This window comes from Solea solea, chromosome 8 (genome assembly GCF_958295425.1).
Source record: "Solea solea chromosome 8, fSolSol10.1, whole genome shotgun sequence".
In the NCBI taxonomy this organism is placed as follows: Eukaryota; Metazoa; Chordata; class Actinopteri; order Pleuronectiformes; family Soleidae; genus Solea; species Solea solea.
In genome coordinates, this window is record NC_081141.1 from 17,102,467 (window position 1) to 17,123,858 (window position 21,392).

The 21,392-nt window shown below is 37.3% G+C and overlaps 1 protein-coding gene across 1 annotated transcript in view; it reads right to left on the reverse strand.

Moving 5' to 3' along the window:
• ipo11 (importin 11) overlaps positions 1–21,392 on the reverse strand; it is an 89,013-nt gene that overhangs the window by 44,878 nt on the left and 22,743 nt on the right. The window contains exons 9-16 of the mRNA XM_058636403.1: positions 19,048–19,118; positions 18,711–18,903; positions 17,439–17,579; positions 16,654–16,697; positions 14,644–14,734; positions 13,846–13,893; positions 11,712–11,817; positions 5,036–5,162 (exon numbers count right to left, since the gene is read on the reverse strand). Of these exons, the coding sequence (XP_058492386.1) occupies positions 5,036–5,162; positions 11,712–11,817; positions 13,846–13,893; positions 14,644–14,734; positions 16,654–16,697; positions 17,439–17,579; positions 18,711–18,903; positions 19,048–19,118 (821 nt within the window). The remainder of the gene's footprint in view (positions 1–5,035; positions 5,163–11,711; positions 11,818–13,845; positions 13,894–14,643; positions 14,735–16,653; positions 16,698–17,438; positions 17,580–18,710; positions 18,904–19,047; positions 19,119–21,392) is intronic.

Below are 21,392 nucleotides of genomic sequence, written 5' to 3' on the forward strand. Positions count from 1 at the left end.
AGAATAACAAAAGCTTTTCATAACACTGTGTGTCCCACTAGTAAAATACAGGCTGTCTATTGTTATGAAATGGAGCATCCCCTGTGATCTTACAGACTTCAGCACTGTAAACTGGCAGTGGTAAAGTTATGGAGGTGGCACTGTCCACCAGGGAGAAAGTCATCAGGTAGTGGAAAAGAAGTTTCAAGAAGGAAAATGAGTGAAGAGGTAGGCAAGGGAATAAGGACTCATTTACAGTCAGACTTTGTTCTCTAAAATTTCACAACATATTTTAAGTACAAAAGGCAAAGGCATTTGTGAAAGTGACGCCGTGTATGCCTGTGCAAGTTTCATCCATAGAGCTTTCAGTATATTACTAAACACAGCTACCGTCCTCATTCCATTTAACTAGTGTTTACAATGTAATTCCAATGCTTTTTCAAAAGAATCTGTCAGGTATTCTGCTGTGCGTTTTCACCTCGGTTTCGAGCGTGTGCTTTTATTTCCATGATTGTAGTAAACATTCTAATAAAGCAGGTCTATATTCTTCTGTGTGCTGAATCATGGACTTGCCATAAGCTTATCTTTTTTTCCCCATTTATTCCCACCCTGAATCATCCCAAGTATTTCTACTAGAAGTTACAGTGTGTGAGTCCTTGTTTACGCTATGTGCATGTTTTCACATCAATAAAAATAACAAATGCAAGACTTTCTTCTTTTTGGAGGACAGCATAAAAATAAATATTTTAGTTTTCAGTTCATATATCATTCATATGTACATATTTGTGACAGACTCTCAAAGCATATTCCAATGACGTGGGCGAAGTCTCACTTCAGGCTCGATACATTTTGTTTTATTAATGCCAGTTCTCAGTAATCAGTTCACTTGAAGTCCAAAGGTAACCTCAGGTTTTCAATAAGTTACTTTTTTTTGCACTGTGCATGTATATTTGGGCATCAAATCAATAGTAGGATCACACATACCAAGCTGCTGCATTTTCTGTTTAGAACTGACCAATTTGAATAAGCAGCAACCTTTTAAGCCTCCCACAAAAAAATAATCACCTCTTGTCACTGCCACACAGGATGTGCGGCAAAATTATTTCTTTGTAGCTTTACACAAAGACATTGGTACCTTTTGTGGCGGACTATGAGATTAAGGAGAGAGTTGGCAGGAGCGCCGCTGGTGTCCATCAAACAACAGGTGCTCTTGGAGGGGGATACTACCAAAACAAATGTACACCTGATGCCAAAAAATTGCATTTGCATAAAAAATATCCAAGTCAGAGCACTCACGGATGCTTTTGAAGTTAAATGGCCTTCATATCAACAACAGTGACTTGATATTGTGACATTACCAGTGAAGTTCGTGACATAAATGTAGCTATAAGATCTGTAGATGAAGCATATATATTTTTTTAAAGAAAATACATTTACATTACATACTCTTAAAAGGGTGCCATACTGCCAATGCATTCAGACAGATATCAAAAGTTATTTCATGTCATTGTGAATGACATCATACAATAATTGTTCAGTATCTTCACATTTTAAAAAAGACAGAAAACCACTGTAGAATACTTTCAAGGTAAAAGAGATGCAAAATCCTACCCTGACTTAAAGATACATGCATTTTATCCACAAGATGAGCATACCAACTACAGGTAAAAGTTCTGATTCCATTACAGTTTAATCCTGTTTGTGATGTTCTCTCTTGGTATTTATCCAGTCATAATTTGTGGCTAAAAAACATTACTCAGGTAGACTTTCTTTTCTGTGAAGTCACCACAAACATAATAGGATTATAATTTAGAGGCACAAATCCATATTAGAAAAGCTTCAGATCCTTCATGGAGTCGAGGAAAAGTGAGCAGAAATGGGACAAACTGTTGACTAAAATGTCAGAGTTTGATGTCATCAAAGCTGACTCAACAGCAAAGTCTAAAAAACATCATTACCTCCCACTGGGACTGCAAATGGCCTGAAAACATAAGGAGCTGAAACTTGCAACCAAGATTATTTTTAGGCCTTAGTATGTGCGAGTAAACAGCAAAGACAAATGCAAATGCAGCAGTTAGAAAGCAGTGGAAAATGTTTTTAGAGAGAAAAACAGGCACAATGGTAAGCTGTAAGCAACAGGCATCTTTGATCTTCAATTCGGTGCATGTCAATGATTATGCTCACTTCCAAAACAGTGCATCGCGACCACTTTAAAGAGCACTGAGGCACCAGCCACTGGACACTAGTTTAAAAGCTTCTTATCCAACCTTTTAACCATGGAAAAACTAACCTTTGTGACAAAAGGGAAAACAGACTTTTTCAAGATACAGGGACAATTTGTTAAATACCTGGAAGCCAGCACTTATCAACTTGTTTACTCAAAAGTAAACTTATTTTTTTTTCAGGTTGTTGGTTTGGTTGTTTCTTGTTCGACATTGTATGTGTCTTTATGCATGCATAGATAATAATAATAAAAAACTCCCAGTGTGCAATGTTATATTTTATCTACACATCCCGAAGGCGAAACGCATGCTACTCATCTTGATAAACTTCTATAGAAAATGTATTGTCAGTCAGTCAGTCATCATCTACCGCTTTATCCTCTACCAGAGGGTCGAGGGGGGTGCTGTGCCAATCTCAGCTACATCGGGCGATAGGCGGGGTACACACTGGACAGTTCGCCAGTCCATCGCAGGGCCACACACAGATAGAGACAAACAACCCTTCACTCTCACACTCACTCCTATGGTCAATTTAGAGTGTCCAATTTACCTAATCGCCACATTGCATGTTTTTGGACTGTGGGAGGAAGCCGGAGAACCCGGAGAGAACACACGCACACACGGGGAGAACATGCAAACTCCATGCAGAAAGGCCCTTGTTCCAACCCGGGTCTTCTCGCTGCAAGGCGAGAGTGCTAACCACTAAAGCACCGTGTGGCCCCAAAATGTATTGTATACTCTGCAAATTTATAACAAGGCTACATAACCCAAGAGATTGCTTCAGCCACTGTACTCATCCACTCATCAGTTACAGTATATCTGGCATTTCACACAAAAGCAAAGCTGTTCCAAGCCTAAGTGATGAAGCCTGCCTCACAGGAGCAAATATGAGGCTCTCTCATCTATTACTACTCCTTTAAACAAAGTGCAGAAATTGAAATATCACTCTCAACCGTTATTGTGAGTGAGTCAGTGTCCATCTCAACAAGGATCACAAACCTACAAAGAAATATTGATAACCAATTGGGCTGATTGACAAGTGTATATAAGTATTTTTCCCATTAGTCAATTAAAAGTATATGTTCAATATTTCTTTCTACTCCAAGGCATTAATTGGCTCAGGAAATTGATTAAAAAAAAAAAAAAAAAAAATGATTAGAATAGGTAATGCAATAGCAAGCTTGTCTGGAGTAGCTGGAAAAAAAGACGAGATGAATCAGTTGCCATATAAACCTTAAGGCAATTTCCTATTTAGAGCAGAAGATAATCCATTTGCATTGACTTGGGGATATGTGAAATGGAAGACCTAAAAGATGTATATTGTTATCTAAAAAATTGACAAAATGGATTAAAATAAACTAAATCATATCCCCAGGACATATGTCAAATGTATGCCCACTGCTAATAAACATGCAACAAAATAACCAGGTAAATAATTTTACAGGTAATTATTTTGTTTTTGTAATGCACGGATGACATTTGGGTTTATGATAATAAGAGTTCTGAATCTCAGCTTCTTACATACCGTTATTTACATCTAGATGAGATAAGTTTTTTTCAAGATTCAAGATTCAAGATCTTGAAGATGAGAAAATGCAAAGAAACCATACACCAGCAAAACAAAGGAATTGACTTTGTGGTTAGAAAATGTTGGAAGGGACTTGTTTGGGCCAACAAGAGTAGGGTGCTACAGAGCGGGTCTTTAAATGTTTCACATAATATTGTAAACACATGTGCTTCTCTTCATTTCTCTCATTCTTTATTCAATTAAAGCCCCAAACCCTGATCGTGTGTCATAGATGGGAAACCACAATTAATTTTAGAGAGCTGAACAAATGTTAATTATATCGCATTAGTATAATCAGAGCATGGTGTATGTGTAGGCATCACCCTATGTATATTATTATCTTAATTATATCATAGCCTTAATTGCATTATAATCATATTATGCGAGTACCGCATCTAATACAAATAAGGAATACAAATAAACAAACATCGAAAAGTTTGTGACAGAGGGATAAATTATTCAGGGAGAAGCTAATTAGATACACAATGATGCAACCCAGTTGTTCCGAAAGGTGGAGTGCTAATAACGAGATAATCTTGAATAATCAGAGACAAAACAAGAAAGAAATAACGCGCAAATAAATGCTAATAGTTGTGTTGCAGAGATGGCTATACAGCTGTATTTTTAATTTTTTAAGCATGAGCGAGTGCTCCAGCAAGGGAGAGAGGCGCAGTGGAGTGTGAGTGTGTATGTGTGCGTGTATTGAGCGAGTGGTCGAGCGAGAGGGAGCGATGCAGCAGTCTGTGTCTGTTAACATAACTGTATACATTCTTAGTCCTCTCTAAAGTGTTTTCTGCTAAGGTGGTGTAGTAAACGGATCATTCCTGCAATTACTGCCACAGTTACTTCTTCAGCCCATAGCAAGCCCATAGCAAGTGTGGTCCACTTTTTTATAGCGGTCTTGGAGCATAGATTCATAACAAATACCAGTTTTCAGTATGAATCAGTATACTGCCCAGCACAAAATCTAACTATAAATTATTTTAAAATAAAACACAAAGTCGGTGGAGAAAAGTTGCTAAATGCAACACAAATTGAATAAGACTGGAGCATAAGAGCCACTTTTCCACAACACCTTCAGTGTGTTATTAAATGTATGACTGAATTATTTTTAATTAAACAATATAAAAAATCTAAAATAGCACATTGAAAATATCTGATGACAAAACCTATTTGTAGTCCCTGAACAACTATGCATGGGTTCAAAAAAAGTAGTTTACCAAAGGAAATCTATGTATACATCTACTCATGCTGAGAGCCGCCTTACCACCAAGTCAGGATCCTGCATGAGGCTCAAGATGACCTCGTACAATAAAGGGCGAAGGTCGGATTTGAACTTGACAGAGATCCACTGTCCTATCAGCCAGATGACTCGTCGACGTATCAACTTGTACCTGAGAAGAGAAGAGACATAAGTTGTGGTTGAAGAGAAATACTTTAACAGGCTTTCTGCATATATTTGTATATGTGACCCCTGAAGGGAGAAGCTGAAAGAAGAAGAATATATATTCAAGTAATAATTTGAAAAATTAATGTCTCTCTAATCTTATGTCCACATTGTAGCTGTACTAATGAAACTATTAGAAATAACTCACCCCACTATTTGAATGATCAGGAGTGACTCTGCTTATGACTCAACATTAAATTACTTCTATCAGAGGCTTGCATAAGCCGAAGACTGCAATATAATTTGGGGAGACCGAGGGAGAGACCCATATCATTGTCCCTCTCATATGCATATCCACCTCTTAGACTGTTTAATTTAGCCCGCACTGCATATTTCTGCACGGAAAAGAGAGAGGCAGAGACACTCACACCAGATATTGGTGACTCAAAAACCCAAGGGACAAAATGAGGCAAAAGAAAAAAGGGTAAAGATGAATATACATATATACATATATATACACATATACACACACACATATATATATACACACACATATACAGATATATATACATACATATATACATACACATATATATACATATACACATACACATATATATACATATACACATATATATATACATATACATATATATATATACATACACACACACACACATACATATATATATATACACACACACGTATATATACATACATACAGTACATACATACATACATACATACATACATACATACACACACACACACACACACATATATATATATACACATACATATATACATATATATATAAAGAGTATATAAGTAATGTGTATACAATGTGTATAAACCTTTAAAGGAACACCAGTGAGAAAATGACAAAGAGCCTGAAGGACAATGATACCGCTGTCTAAAGACGCAGTGAAAGAGCCTGGTAAGAAAACTAAAATGGCCAAAAAGCCACTGGGGCTAGAGTAGTATGTGATATGAATTAAAATGCAATCTACTTTTACCTACTGTGTGGAACTGATTGTTGGTTTTTCAACAGTTGGTTGGGCAGGCAAGAGGTGTCCCTCGGCATTTGCCCTTGTTTGTATCTGTGGCAGAAATTGTGTCCGAGGACCGCCTCAACAGAATTGAGCGGATGGGGGGGGGGGGGGGGGTTTAAGAGGTAAGACTCTTGTTGGCTTCTTGTCACATATCCACAGGGAGCCAGAAAGTGAGGTTTGGGCCAACAGCCAGAAGACACTAAACAGCATGACTCAGGACTTGCAGATGGCAAACAATAGTGTGTGTATGTGTGTGTGTGTGACCATGTGTGTGTAAATGGCTTTCTATGGTTGTCTAGAGAAATTGCAGTTTAAAACTTTTACTGTGAGGCCATTTTGGCTGGTAAAAATCAAATGGCTGTTTGACGGTTAAGACAGGATTTTATGGTTCAGCTGAGATCCTGCATTTGCTTAAATTCACATCACATCAATGGCAACCAAACCATAAAAATAACTCCAACAACCAACGACTGACTTTGAGGCCATTGATGCAGAGGATTCAATAGCAGATATTCTATCATCTCTAAGAGGGTTAGTTACTATCAGGTAAGATCTAAGCAAGCTGAAAAAGGCAGCTTCTAAAATTACAAGAACAATAGCTTTTCCCTCTTAAATAAAAAAACATTAAGGCCGCTATCAGTAACATGCAGAAAGGAAAACCCAATACATGCTGCACTTAATTAGAAGCTGGCTATCATGGGTTTTTGGAGAGGAACCTGGATTGGTGCTCCACTTCTAATCAATATATATATATATATATATATATATATTTGTGTGTATATATACATATGTGTATATATATATATATATATACACATATGTATATATATATATATATATATATATATATATGTGTATATATATATATATATATGTACACCACTCTGGCCTATTGGAAATAAGTTTAACACCTTTGCGAATGGCTCTGATTTCATTTGGCTGATGCATACAAATTAGAACAGAATACAGGGAGACTGGTGATCTTTGTAAGTTGGAACATCAAGTCTCAAAATCATCCTATAAAATGACAAAGGTACATCGCTCTCAAACAAATCATAATCAGACGAAGTAATTGCCCACAAGGGAGGCTTTAGAAGGAGACACACCTAGCAGTGACCATATCACTGAGCAATGTTATAGCATTCTATTGAGGAAAGAAAATCCAATTCTATTGAAAATCCACCAGCAAGAGCAGAAATCTGAGAAACTAAGTTTTGCAAGCTATTAAAAGCATCCAAAGTATGCGATGGACTTAAACTGAACCACAGTGTAACAATGCGTAACAGTATGATAAGTGCAAACAAACACTTCGGAGCAGAGACAATATATGCTTGATCAAGTCCCATTTGAAAGAAAAATAAATCACTCCAAAAAAATATCAATATGAAGTGAAGCAATAATGCTCTCAAAATGAAAGTCCACATTCTTAAATAAAACAGGAAAGAGGCTCCATGCGCATCAGCTCCGGTGAGTGGGGCACTAAGTGAGAGAGCTGCCTCCCTCACACACACACACACACGTTTGTGCAGCATTCAAACAGTAGTCATAGTCATGCATTCCCTTACCTTAACCATCACAACTAAAACCAGGTCTTAACCCTGAATGAATGAATGAATGAATGAATGAATGAATGAATGAATGTGAGGTCCAGCCAAAATGTCCTCCATTTACCAAAATCTCCTCACTCTCCAGTTTATATGATTTATGGTCCTCTAAAATCAACAAATAGAAGAACACACACACACAGAAAGGGAGATATGATATATTTCTTCTGGATTGTAAATAATCAATCATTGAGGAATATATGTTGAGGAGGTTAAAATGTGCACTATTTAACAATAATATATTTTTTTAATGACATCAAAGCTCATTGAAACAAGTTTTTAACAAGTTTTCTACCAGATTTGAGGACAATTTAAGCACTTAGAGTAAATGCCCGTAAAAGTAACTGGGATCCAAGTGTATTTGCTTAATGATATTAAACACCAGGTGAAAGATGGTGTGAGCCATGATGGGGGCAGATTCAAACAATGCATAAGAAATCAGAGGAATCTGAAAAAGTCCATCTAAAGGGAATGATCTGGCAGCAAAGCATTAGATCAGAACCCAAGCTGTGTGACAAATCCAATGGGGGCTGCATCTTTAGTATCAGTACTTTTACAATCTACATATTGCTGGAGACCAAGCACAATTAGCACACCCCCACAGGGAGGTACATTGAAATAAATAAGAAAAATGGCTCGGAAATGTTTGTGGAGCAAAACGAGCTCATAATACATCTCGATATAATCAAGCCATCTGTGGGATGTGCTGGACAAAAGTTTGAAAATGACAGAGGCCCAAACTCACAACCTATAGCCAAAAACCACAACACACAGGACTACCATGCCGAAATCGGTTAGAGCCATTTTATTGGCAAAAGTGGGACATGCACAATACCAGGCAGGTGTTCATCCGGTTATGGCTGCTCAAGAGACTCAAGATCAAGATTACGTTATTGTCATTTATTGACATCTAGCTGGAGCAGACTTGCTTCTAGTTCCACACAGAGGTAAATATGCAGATGCAAAACTGAGGAAAAAACTAAAATGTCCAAGGAATTGATCCAGGAGCAAATATGCATGAGTCAGCTCAGAAACAATGAAATGCAACTAATGCCATATCCTCATGAAAGCGGCATGTTAACTGGCACAGACGAATAATGAGCCAGGGGCAAAACAGGCAAGTTAAATTCCAGCAGGTGTGAGAGCAAGAGGGTGCAGGTTTTAATTCCAAACCCCAGAGACAGCCATGGACAGCATTCATTGAGCTGCACTGAATTAAATTAATTCATCATTTTAATTATTTATCTGTTACCAAGCACATTCTTGTCATTGTATTTTGCTCTAACAGTCGGTAGCCAGAGAGCTATGGATGGCAGGTAAAACAAATGCTCTGGTAAGAGCAGCAAACATGCACAAACTCTGCTTTGTGGAATATGTCATTCTTCATAATCTCACAAGGATGCAAAATGATTTTACGCAGTCAACATGGATTACTTACTAATTCTATAGTTTCTACAAAAAATATGGATACATTTTTAAAATAAACTGCACATGCACAAAAGTAGGCCAGTGCCACTCACTATTATTTGATAACTGTAAATGCTGCATTAAGGGTTTGCACAAAAAAAAAAAATCACATACATCGACAGAGACACCTAGATAATGAGGAAGTTTGTGATCCTCTGTATACATTTGTTCAACATTTCTCAATGTTTAAAGCTTGACACAATGTGGATTTGTTCCGCCCCAACATATCCAACAGGAAGCAAGCATTGTCATATACCAGCGTTTTCCCCTGGGATATTGTAAACAGATTCAGAATTGTGACAGGATGTAAAATATCATTATAATATAGTTGCTTCAGCAAATATACATTCATATAAGTCTGCAAACGTATGCCAGGGAAAATCACAAGATTAGTGAGGGAGATCAAACATGTTCCTGTTTTTATATCCACACTGACTCTACAACATCCTGATATGACTGTGGGAACATCTAAAATCTGATAAACCTGCTTTATTTATCACCCAAGTAAAATGAAATCAATTATAGTTGAAAGGGTTATCTGAGTAAATGCAAAATTGTAATTATCTTGGTGGAAAAATTCACATATCATGTATCAAAGACATTTGGGCAGAGATACCTTGTTCATTATTTTTACCTCATACTTGTACATTATTTTACTGACTACATCAACAATTAAGATATTCTGCATACAACCATTAACCATGGGGCTGCACACTGAACTGAACTGAAAATTGAACTGAAAACTGAACTGGTTGAAATTTCTTTATTGTTGTCAACAAATCCAGTGTATCTTGGGCAGTTAAATGATTGCAAGTAATTGCGATTAAGAAAGAATCAAACGTTATAAAGTTAATCAAGATAAATATGATTTTTATAAAGATTCATATTCAATTTGCAATTTACAACACTTTTAAAAGACCATATTAACAATGTAAAGCAACTTTTACCAGGGTATCTTGATTGAGACAAAATAATTGAACTATACCTGCTATGTATTACGGTTGGGCAGATGAACAAACTCGGCTGCAGTGCTGACATACAGTATGCAAAAGTCTAAAATAATACACACAGAGTGATTCTGTGACTGCTCTTCTGAACAGCAGAACAATGTATCACTGTATCATGTCTCCTCAGAGCTGCAGCTTTATCTGTTTTATTCACTTCCTCACTAAGTCTTTCTTTGAATCACACTACTGTGGATGTAAAGTGAATTTACAAAAAAATAAAAAGATCAAAGAAAAGGAACCTTGGGTAAAAGTGCAGGTGTTTTTTCACACCTGCACCATATGGAAACAGAGTCATGTTGAAATCAGCAGGTCTGCACATTGACAGAATGAAAGGCTGATGTTTTGAAGTGCTGTGGGCATTTATTTTGTGTTTGTCTTGGGGTCTGTGTGTGCAGGCCAGTGTTCTTGCTATTATGCACACCACCTTGCCTCTAGCCATACTCTCTTACCTGTCACTTTTGAAATTTATTAATCTATCACCTCACTGCTTATTGTTAATGCAGCCGAGTGACTGTCGCCCACTTGATCAACTTCCCTCTCAGGCTGTTACAAGGTTTTTCTAGTTTTATTAGTCTGCTTGAGTGCTCATGTTATGACAAGTTTGTCTGCAGCTTGTGAAAGTAGAAGGAGCCCTTGTGATTATAACTGCCACAGGCATCGAATACAAGCATCAGTTGGCTATTTATGAAAAATCAATGGCTAGACAGAGGTTAATAGCAAATCAGCTTGCGCTGACGGGAACGTCGTCTATGCAACGTATCAGGCGCCACTTTAATCTGCAAGTGAAACACTGTATAAACAAAACACCTTTTTTAAATTTACTTTTGAGCCGAGGGATTACATTTACCACCACATATCATTGGTGTAAGAAAAAAATACATGAACCCTGCAAAACAGATATGAAATCAAAACTTCCATTCTGCACAGGGGAAGGTAAAGTTGGCTGCAACACTGTGAGACTGAGCTAGGTGCTACTGTGCAGCCATAGAGGAGCCTTGTCACAGGATGTCACAAGTTTGATGCTTGAGGTTTCTCTGTCCATATCCCACCCAAGATATGAGAGTCTGTACTAAACCCAAGCTGAATCCTGAAAGGCACAGTTTCTTTGTGACTGGACTTGACCAAAGCCTGAGACAATTTATGCTTAAATTAGTGTATCTCTGTCCCTGACAAGCAGTTGTTGTGGTTACAGCTAGTTTTCCTGCTTTTTGGGGGGGGTTTAACTGCAATTTTTATTGCAAACAATACAAGCCTAATTAGATTGTCAAGTGTCCAAATGAAGTTTCCACATTTTCCAACTTTAATTATAAATGGCATGGTTCTAATGTATTTCATGCCCTTTGTTACTTGTTATATAAAACAAAACATGAGGGAAAAGAAACAAAGATGCTCAGAAATGTCAAAACAACTGCTCATGTCACATTACCTGTGATGACGGACTTGCAGCTCCCCAAGAAGCTGATTCTTGAACCACTGGTCAAAGTCCACATTATCAAAGAGTTCATAGGCAGCCAGACCCACAGCATTGTATACTGCAGACAAAACACAGTCAGAAAATCAGTAAATAAACCAGTCGCAATACTCACAACAGCACTGAGGATATTAAACTCACAAGAAGAAACTTTAAGAAGTTAGGATGACATACAGTTAATCTTATGGTGCAGGTTTATGGTCCAGAAAATAGGTGTAGAACATTAAAACGTTCATTTTTGTGACGACTGAGTAAATTACTCTCAATTCTACAGAATAATTTTTAATTGCACTACAATATGTGACACATTTCCAAATGCGCTAATGGTGTACTAAAATATATTTACTCAGGACAAAAAGGATCAATGTGATGGCATTACAACGGAAAGAAAAATATGTATACACCTCATGAATGTCTGCAACAATAAAAATACCATCATAAGCAGCATGGTTGACTGCCAGAAAGCAGCATTTGTCAGCAGACTGAGCCAAAGCCCGTGTCATGGTTTCGCAGCAAATATGGTCATTACTTAGCAGCACCAACAAATACATATGCCAACAAGAAAGGTACTTAACAAAGCATATGGCTACACAGAGACCATACATTTATGATTTTGTACCCAAACACGTTTTATATTTTCCAGCTAACAATATTTTACGGCTTCTCCCTCTCTTGAGGAAACAACCAAAAAATGGACAAAGGTTAAAAAAACAGAAATACATGTCTTTATTAATGTCTCTATAGCACAGAGAATGGAGTACCTATTCCATTATACAACTCACTGAAGAAAACCTGGACATATAATGTTGGGTTGTGCACTCAGGAAAACACTTGACCATCTTTTTTAAAGCAGCAGAATGGAAGCCTTTCTCAATGTCCTATTATAATTACTGAATCATTTATGTTCTTGGGTAAAAGAGAACCTGCAATGATTTAGTGCCCATCTAGCTCTTCAAACAGTTATAGCTCTCACAAACACAGATTATGTGCCAGTGCTGCTGCAACCACAGCACAGCTTCATCATTCTGTAATGTTTGATATATTATCAATACTGTCAGTAAAGTGATGAGATCTCTACAGACATCTAGCTTTTCAGAAAATCACTTTTTCTTTGAAAAAATATGGGGCAATGATCCATAAACAATTTTTATTTTATTAATGTTTACATTATACAGTGGAGAGGAAAATACTTGAACATTATATTCAGCAAGGAAACAAGGAAAATAAATAGGATTGTGTCTCTAACAACAGTATTAAACTACATAATTTACAGTGTGACATACATATATCTTTCTATAAAGGTTTAGGTAGCTATAAAAAAAATTGAGAACATAAATATTGGCTGAGAGAGCCATGCTGTCTAAAACAAAGGGGGAGAGAGAGACGAAGACAATGCAGCAATTGGCTGTGCCTCCAAATGAGTTTTTTTGGTTGTTTCGTTTAAGTTCAATAATTTCTTCAACTCTGCTCTGCTCTATGCATCTACAAAAATATTGAGAAAAACAAAATGACTGGCTGAGACTGGAACCCATAGACCATACAGCACAGTCCTGCTGAAAGGAGCAGCCAGTGAGAGAGAGTGAGAGACGCTAAAGCAGATCTCTGCAAGTCCGCCAGAACATTATGACGGAAAGATATTAATAAATTTAAACTGTATTTTCCACTCTGCAAGTTCAGTCCTTTTTTTTATTACTATTTCCGATGATGGATTTTTCCACATTGATTCATAATCTTTCAGGAGAGAAAAACGATTCATCAGAGTTTTCCCCCCACCCCTAACAGGTTATCCTAACTCTGTGATTTAGTCGTGTGTGCCATAAAACCAGCCCTGACCTGTCAAACTGTCATAAACACTACAAGAAGGTAGAGAGCGAGATGTGAGACGGGAAAACTGACCCTGGTTATCCTTGTATCCATGTATTTTGCATTTTTTGGGATTGTGGTAAAATAACAATAACAAACTCTGCCAGGCTTCAGAGTACACACTAAACATTTAATAATAATGTCAGTAAACTATGCAATGGATTTGTTTGATTCCTGGCATGACAGAGGTTCTGGAATCAGCAAATAGATGAAGCCTTTGACTCACCTGCATCCTTCATTAGCAGCTGGACGGGGTCTTCCACGTTGGTGGGGCCTGGAAAGATACTTCCACAATGTTAATTAAGTAAAAAAGCCGGAGTGCTTGCTCAGCATTTCATCAGTAATTTCAGTGTTAGGGTTAGTGCTTCCTGCAGAAGCACACATTTCTCAGCAGGATCTGTACTAAACACCTGCTTTCCTGTTGTATCCATCACCCAGGTGTTTATGAAGGAAAACGGCATATGTGTTCAATCAATACCCATTATTCTGACAACACCACGTCAGTTACTGCCATGGATACAACCTTTCTGTGAAAAACATTTGAGGGTGATTGTAGTGATGGAGGCTGTTACCAGGCATGTCACCCATTCCACACAAAATATAGTTGGAAATAGGGTCAGAGATCTGAAGCCCACTCTGTGTTACGAGGGATATATAAGGTACAATGTGTCCAAGGCAGGGTGATTTTAACTTTATAGCAATAAAACACGGAGCTAATACAAAGTACTAAGCATACGCAATGCATAAATGCATTGAAAAACAAAGAATTCCCAAATAAGACATAATACATAAAAAAAGACCCAACATTTTAGTAGAACAATAAAACCCAGCAGCACACCTCCCACAACTTTATAACCTTTATCATCTTGGGATTTATTGCAGGGCAGTATTAGACAGCATTATAGTTTAGGTGGGTGTAAAATTGGCAAATTATTGCAATTTTTTTTAATAAATAATTAAATAATACACTTAAACAGACTGTATTTTTGGCATGTAATAATGTTTGAATTAACACTTATCTCACCCTGAAGATTCTGAACCATATCAAGCAATACTGGCGTCAGTGTCTGGCTGTAGTTGTGAAAGATATCCAGGAATAATACTTCTGTACAAGGCTAAACAGAAGAACAAGGGACAAAACAAACACAGTTAAGTAACAGAATACAGGTTTCACACATGCTCTCAAAGTGTGCAGAGGTCGTCAGCAGGATTCATTAGCATTTATCCAAGTACGCCATATTCTTAGTATGTATCCTCTGTCAACACAAAGAAAAAAAAGATAAAGGGCATGACAAACATGGAAGCAAACAGCAAATGTATTGAGCTCCCACTTTAATGTAAGGTCTATGTGACATTGTCAGGATATTTCCATCTATGTGCAACTGTGTGTGTATATGTACTTGTATCGACAGGACCAGCAGCCCCAATGGAAACAAAAACCTGGTCCCAAGAGTGCAGGACCTAATTTCTGACGAACTGGTTAAGTCTATGGCTGAGATTCAAATTGTGTTTAGGTTAAGGTTAGGGTAAGGTATCAACTGTAAGGGATAACACTTTATTTAGTCTGTCCATCACATTGTCACGCAACAAAAAAACAATATTCAATTTGGAAGGAAATTATTGAAAGGTAAAATGTTTAATTTCTAAAAAGCTGAAAGGACAACATCCTTGAATTTGAGCTACTTTTAAAAAATGCAGTTTGTAATCAATATCAGATAGAAAAGAGAACTGCTGCCAGTCAGGGCAAGGTAAGGTTTTAAAATGAGAAGTTGGATTGCCTTTGAGGAAAGGAGGTGAATAATTAAATGGCCCGAGTGCAATTTTTGTTCTATTTTTATTTCTATTATTTATTTGAGTGTTTTTCCCTCCGTGTTTTTTGTCATAATAAATGTGGTAATGTTTTTTTTTTTTTTTTTTTTTATAAATAAAAACATTGAATATAGGTGTAAGCAATCTATTCACAGGGGGGTACATTCTGTGAACTTATATATAGAAATATGCATGAACCAGTGACAGGTAATAACATGCAACCCTTCCACCTTGTTGGCGACAGGGTAGAGGTCACATGACACTCTAAAAAAGCCAATCTCTATCAATGACATCAAGGCAAACACAAAACCCTTGTTCAGCTGGGAAGGTTATAGATAGGTAGAATATTGAATAAATGGATAGTGACATTTGATCCATGAACCAGAGTATGACAGCGTGCCAATGTGTGAATCAAGAGTTATACATGAACAAACCAGAATTAATGTGCATTCACATACTATCAGTATTTTATGGGATTACTGTGGTGTCCTTTTTTAATGCATTGGAATGACAATAAAGACATTTCATCTTTGAATCCTTTGCATGAGCTAATAATCGTCTGTAATCTGTAACCATCTGTAAACTCTCTTCCCCTCCCAGGAGAGAGTGGTGTTTGAAATTCTCGTATTAATGATATCAGCTATTTACAATTTAATTGTAAGAACTGTATTATCAGATTTCTACTGCTACAGTTTTTGCTTCAATGTATGACAATCTTCAACAACATCTTAGTGTTATTCAAAGAAACAGCAAGATACAAGTTTGTCATCTAAAGAGATAAAATGAAATAGAATTGGGTTCAACAGAGAGCAGGAAAAGAAGAGTAAGTAGGGGTAGACAAAAAAAAAAGACAGTGGATGAGAAATGATGTCATGGCTGATGCTAAAGATAAACCCCTGCCAACTAGACATAGGCAAGGAGATACGCTATAAAGCCCTGGGGACTGTTGACTCACTTATAAGGCTGAAATGTTTACATTTTGCTCAGTGCATCCACATGAAATGCTGCTTTGATTTTTTTTTTTTTTTTTTTTTTTAAATACCACAACAGTTTGTGACAATATTAAAGTAATCACACCAGTGATGCACCCTCATCACCAGGAACGTATGTACTTATGTACTATTTAACATCCTTCTTGTGTTGCTAAGGAGCAACAGAATCATTGTTTGTGATTCATGTGTCTGTGTGGGTTTGCCTGTGTGCACATTTGTGTGTTTTAACGTACCCGCAGACTGTACTTCCAAGAGTCTCCACCTGTTTCTTCAACGGCTGAAAAATAATGTGAAATGGTTCTCCATTAGAAAATGCTGATTTAGACACCATGAATGACTGTGCCAGTACAAATGCATTGTATATTACTTTGTAAAAGTACTGTTGTCAGTTCAGTGATGAGCGACTGAACAACTGAGCAGTTATTTTAGCTTTACAAACAGTCTTGGCTGAGTGGTCACAGCTATAGGTAATACAGCAGTGTCCGGCATCTTGGTGTGGGCTAATCTGTCCTGTAAACCAATACAATTAGATGTGGAAACTGGTTTTTCAGAATAAAACAAACTGATTCTGACATACAACTGATTTTGACAAAGCATTTTTTAGTTATTTATATTCATTTCATACTCCATGAGAGAAGAGTATAGACAATTGTTGTATATAATATGGATATTGCTTGAAAAGTGCAGCAAAATGTACTGCCCCAAGCAGCAAGAGTGGGCCATCACTCTCGCTCTCAATGCCTCTCTCCCAAGGTGGCGGTGACATTGACACATTCTCCAACTGTCAATGTAGTGTCTATGTAGATATGTCTATGTACATCACAACTTCATGACCACATATTTAAATAAAATACGTTTTGCTGATGCGTACAGCCAAAGCCACTTCATGAATTGTAGAACCGACTAACCCTTACTGTCCTGAACCTTCAGAGAAGATACCAGTTAACTCAACCAGCCTGCAAGGCTAGATAAGCCCCAACGGTGGATTTAGCCTGTGTATCTGGAGATGTGCTATTACCAAAGCTCTCTGGGTCCTCTTCCCACATTGCCAGCTCTTCTTCAGTGAGAAGGAAATAGTGTGAGACTAGCCGGCGTCCAATCTCCGTCAGTGTGGGGTGAGTGAAGAATGCTGTCTTGATCTTGTGAGCCTCCAGATTCTCTGGGGGGGAATGAAAGAGAAAACAGAGGGATGAAAATATATGTAAGTGCTAAAATTAGTATACAGGGTTTTTCTAAATTTAAAAAAAGAATGCATGCTCAAAATGCTTAATAATAGGTTAACGCTCTTATTATACAAATGGGCCCAAGAATCAAAATTGCTTCTTCACTTCTAACCTCAGCCAAGGATGTAAGAAGTCATATTTATATGTATATTACTCAGAATTAGCCAATGTAATCTAATCCCTGACATATACTTCTACCTGCTTTCCTCCATTGTGTCTCTCAATGCTCTTACGTCCTGCTGTATTAAAGCTTTAGCATTGTCTCTCAGTTGTAAGTTGTAATGAGCAAATGTAGTGCAACGACTCTACATATCATAGTTTAATAATTCTTATTTTTACAAAGAATTTTACTGCAAGAGTTAATCCTGTCCTAAAACAAACATTCTATAGTTCCAGACTGACATCCAATCTGACAGGCTGCTCGTCGTTTCATGTATGACCCAAATGTCACTACCTGTGCTCACTAATAACCCTCTTCTAATACACTCAAATGTGACACAGCATTGACCGAATACAAAAAGAAAACACCTGTGAGCTCAATCCACGGAAAGTAACTTTGTGACATAAAAGACTTTGTTTCCCCCTTTGGGAACGGGAAATGGAAGGCAAAGCTGAGGATGGGTGTCACACATTCAAGCATTTGATTGAAACCAAGGTATGAACACACCCACGAAAATGTGGTCTCCTTTCACTGTCAACTAAGCATTGCTTAGGAGGAAGATACCACAGTGCCTTGCAGAACAAAGACTGAGCTTTGTGCTCTATGACTAATGAAGCACTAGAGGCCTCTTGCAGCTTGAAATAAACATGAGCCAGGGCGAGTGACGTTGATGGCATTACAGCACTGTGCTTTTCCAAACACTCTCAGAGAACAACTTTGAAGAGCTCGTGGCATTTTCTTTTAGACTAGGAGTCACCTGAAATTCCTTTTGCAGTCCTGCTTTCATTTCAATTTTTCCTCATGCTTCACTCATCTACCATGTTTTTCATCCCTTGTATTATCACTTCATTAATCCTTTATTCTCCACCCTTCAGCACCCCAATATGTCAAAGACCTTGTGACCTACCTTCCATGTTCTTTGAAGGTTTGTAGGCATCATTCTTAACAATCATCTTGATGAGATTCATGCACTGAACAATGAAGCGTTCAAAGGTCACTCCCTCCCCTGCAGGTGTGAACACATAGCTGACGGCAAATTCCAGGGAGCACTGGATTAGGGGTAGGAATGCACATGGATGATATTCCAAAAAGTCCAACAACTACATAGACAGAAGGAATGACAGAAAAGAAAAGCAGAAGAACAAAATGAGTCTGTTGTTTCTTTGCAAATATATATACAACCTGTTGATTAATAATGAAAAACATGTTTGTGGTGCATTAATACATATAAACATTTCACTCACAACTTTTGTGTACAGTATGATAGTTTTCTCCAGTTTTTCTCTGCAAGTACTATCCGGACCAACCTGTCGGCCTAGAACACAAAAATAAAACACACACCATTTTAATTAGAAGCAGGATGCTAATAACAAAACATCATCAAGCATCATGATTTGGCAAAGACAGTCCAAAATATAAATAATTCAGTCTGTAAATTAAGGCTGCACAATATATCAAACATGTATTATCACTACAATATCATAATGTGCAATATACAGTACATACTACAAAAGACATGTATATATACAAAAAGACAGCTTCAACTGTATACTGATAAATGTGGATTGGGACACCAGCAGATCAGCATCACTATAAGAAACACATCCCAGACATAATTGCAAAATATAATAAAACTATAGGGGGAAAAAGAAAATCACTGTATTTAGCAAAGTGTTTATTCGATCCCCAACGTTCTTCCATTAGGCTTGTGTCCAGAGAAGCAGGATCATAGTTAAAAAAGGAACAAGCTTTTATACATCTCAGCTTGCTTTGGAAAAAAAGAGTAACGCATTGTTATGGAAAAACATTCACAAACCAAGTGTGACACAGTGGACAAAACAGATGTTATCTGGCATTCCATTACAAAGGTTAGACATACATTCTAAGGGTTAAACAGCAAGTTTTCGATTTACCAGATAACCAGGGGATTGAATAACTTCTGGGATAAATACAGTTCCTAAGTAGGAGAAATTTATTTTATCTTAATACTTGCTGTACTCTAGTTCCAAGTATCCTTTTGTGTTTTTTCCTCTGTATACATAGGAAATTTGATGTGTGCTTTCAAAATATGGGTATTTTTTACTTATTTATTCATTTTCCCTTTTTTTTTCGTATTTATACAGCATTTAATTCTACACATTAATACATAAAGATAAATAGCCATTTCTTTTTTTATATTGTGAAAGTGTCACTTGAATAAATGGATGATTAAACATTGTGTCTATTGTGAGTGTGTGTGAATAATTTGAATAGTCTCTTGAACCTACAAGTGTAACCTGACAAACAGAAAATTAGTATAAGCCACGGAGCCACAGTTTGATTATTTGTAATAAAAAGGTGCATTCATTTTGATGATCAAACCTCACAAATTATTCATCGGAAGCATATGAAGTATGACGGGGAGCATTAGATGAAAAAATTGCTTTGACTGATGCCTGAGCTCATCTTTGCTAAACAGGAAGGAGAAAGTCTTCAAAAACGTGAGATTAATTTGAACTCTTGCATCATGAATTTATTTACTGCAGGAAACGTTTTCTCCTTCAAGGCTAAATGTCCATTATATCCTACTTCCTTGGGACAGTCACATGGGCCCATTACAATGTTTGCAATATATAATAAAGTGGGGTAATAAAAGCTTTTCAAAAAATGACTATGACACTCTCTAATGTAAATGCTGGCTCCATAAAAATACACATTTTTAAAACCGCAAAGACAATTAGTCACTTGAGAATGGCCAAAGTTTCCTCCACAAATTTATTTCAGCAAATCTTGGTGTATGTAAGTAATAAAAAAAATAGTTTTTGTCTTGCTACTAACACATTGTACAGATAAAAACACCACTGTATTTTATTTGTTTTTTTACTTTTGCATGATGGTGATGTAAAGCAAACTGAGGGCGCAGATTTGAAACACAAATAAAATTCAGAGGCAGAGATACATAAGGAAAACAGAACAATAGAAAGTGAAAATCTAGCACAGATACAAGAGGGGTCTTATTTCTGACACATTAAGCAGAGCAAAAAAGCTGTCAACAACATAGTGACTTGCAGAAATAGACATGTGACCTTGGATGGAGGATAAACATCTAGCAGCAGGAGCCAGACATCAGAACAGGACACAAGGACTGTCCCAAAAACACCAGTTTATAAAGCTGACCTTATCAGACTGTGCAGAGCTGATATTTCTCCGCAGACCGACAGTGACCTGCCTCTCTGTTTCCTCTATCTGTCCGGTCCAAATACCAACAGGACCCTGACACTGTCGCCGATGCCATCAGCAGAATAAATATTGGAAGTGATAGCTGCTGCTGATATCTCAAATGATTTTTTTGCTAACATCTGCCACTATGACAGCTCATGGAGCGGTGTCTGAGATTTATCTCACTCACTGAGCATTATTATGACAAACCTGTATGGAAAAGGAAAAAGGATCATTGATCGCGAGATCACACAGTGACGGTGGGCCAACGTAGCATAGACCAGAAGGTCTGCATCCAGAGAGAGACACTACAGAGCTGTGGTATTTTAACTGGCCCAACTGTTAAAACCTTTATGCCACCAGAGGAAATGCAGACCAAGACAGCACTCAG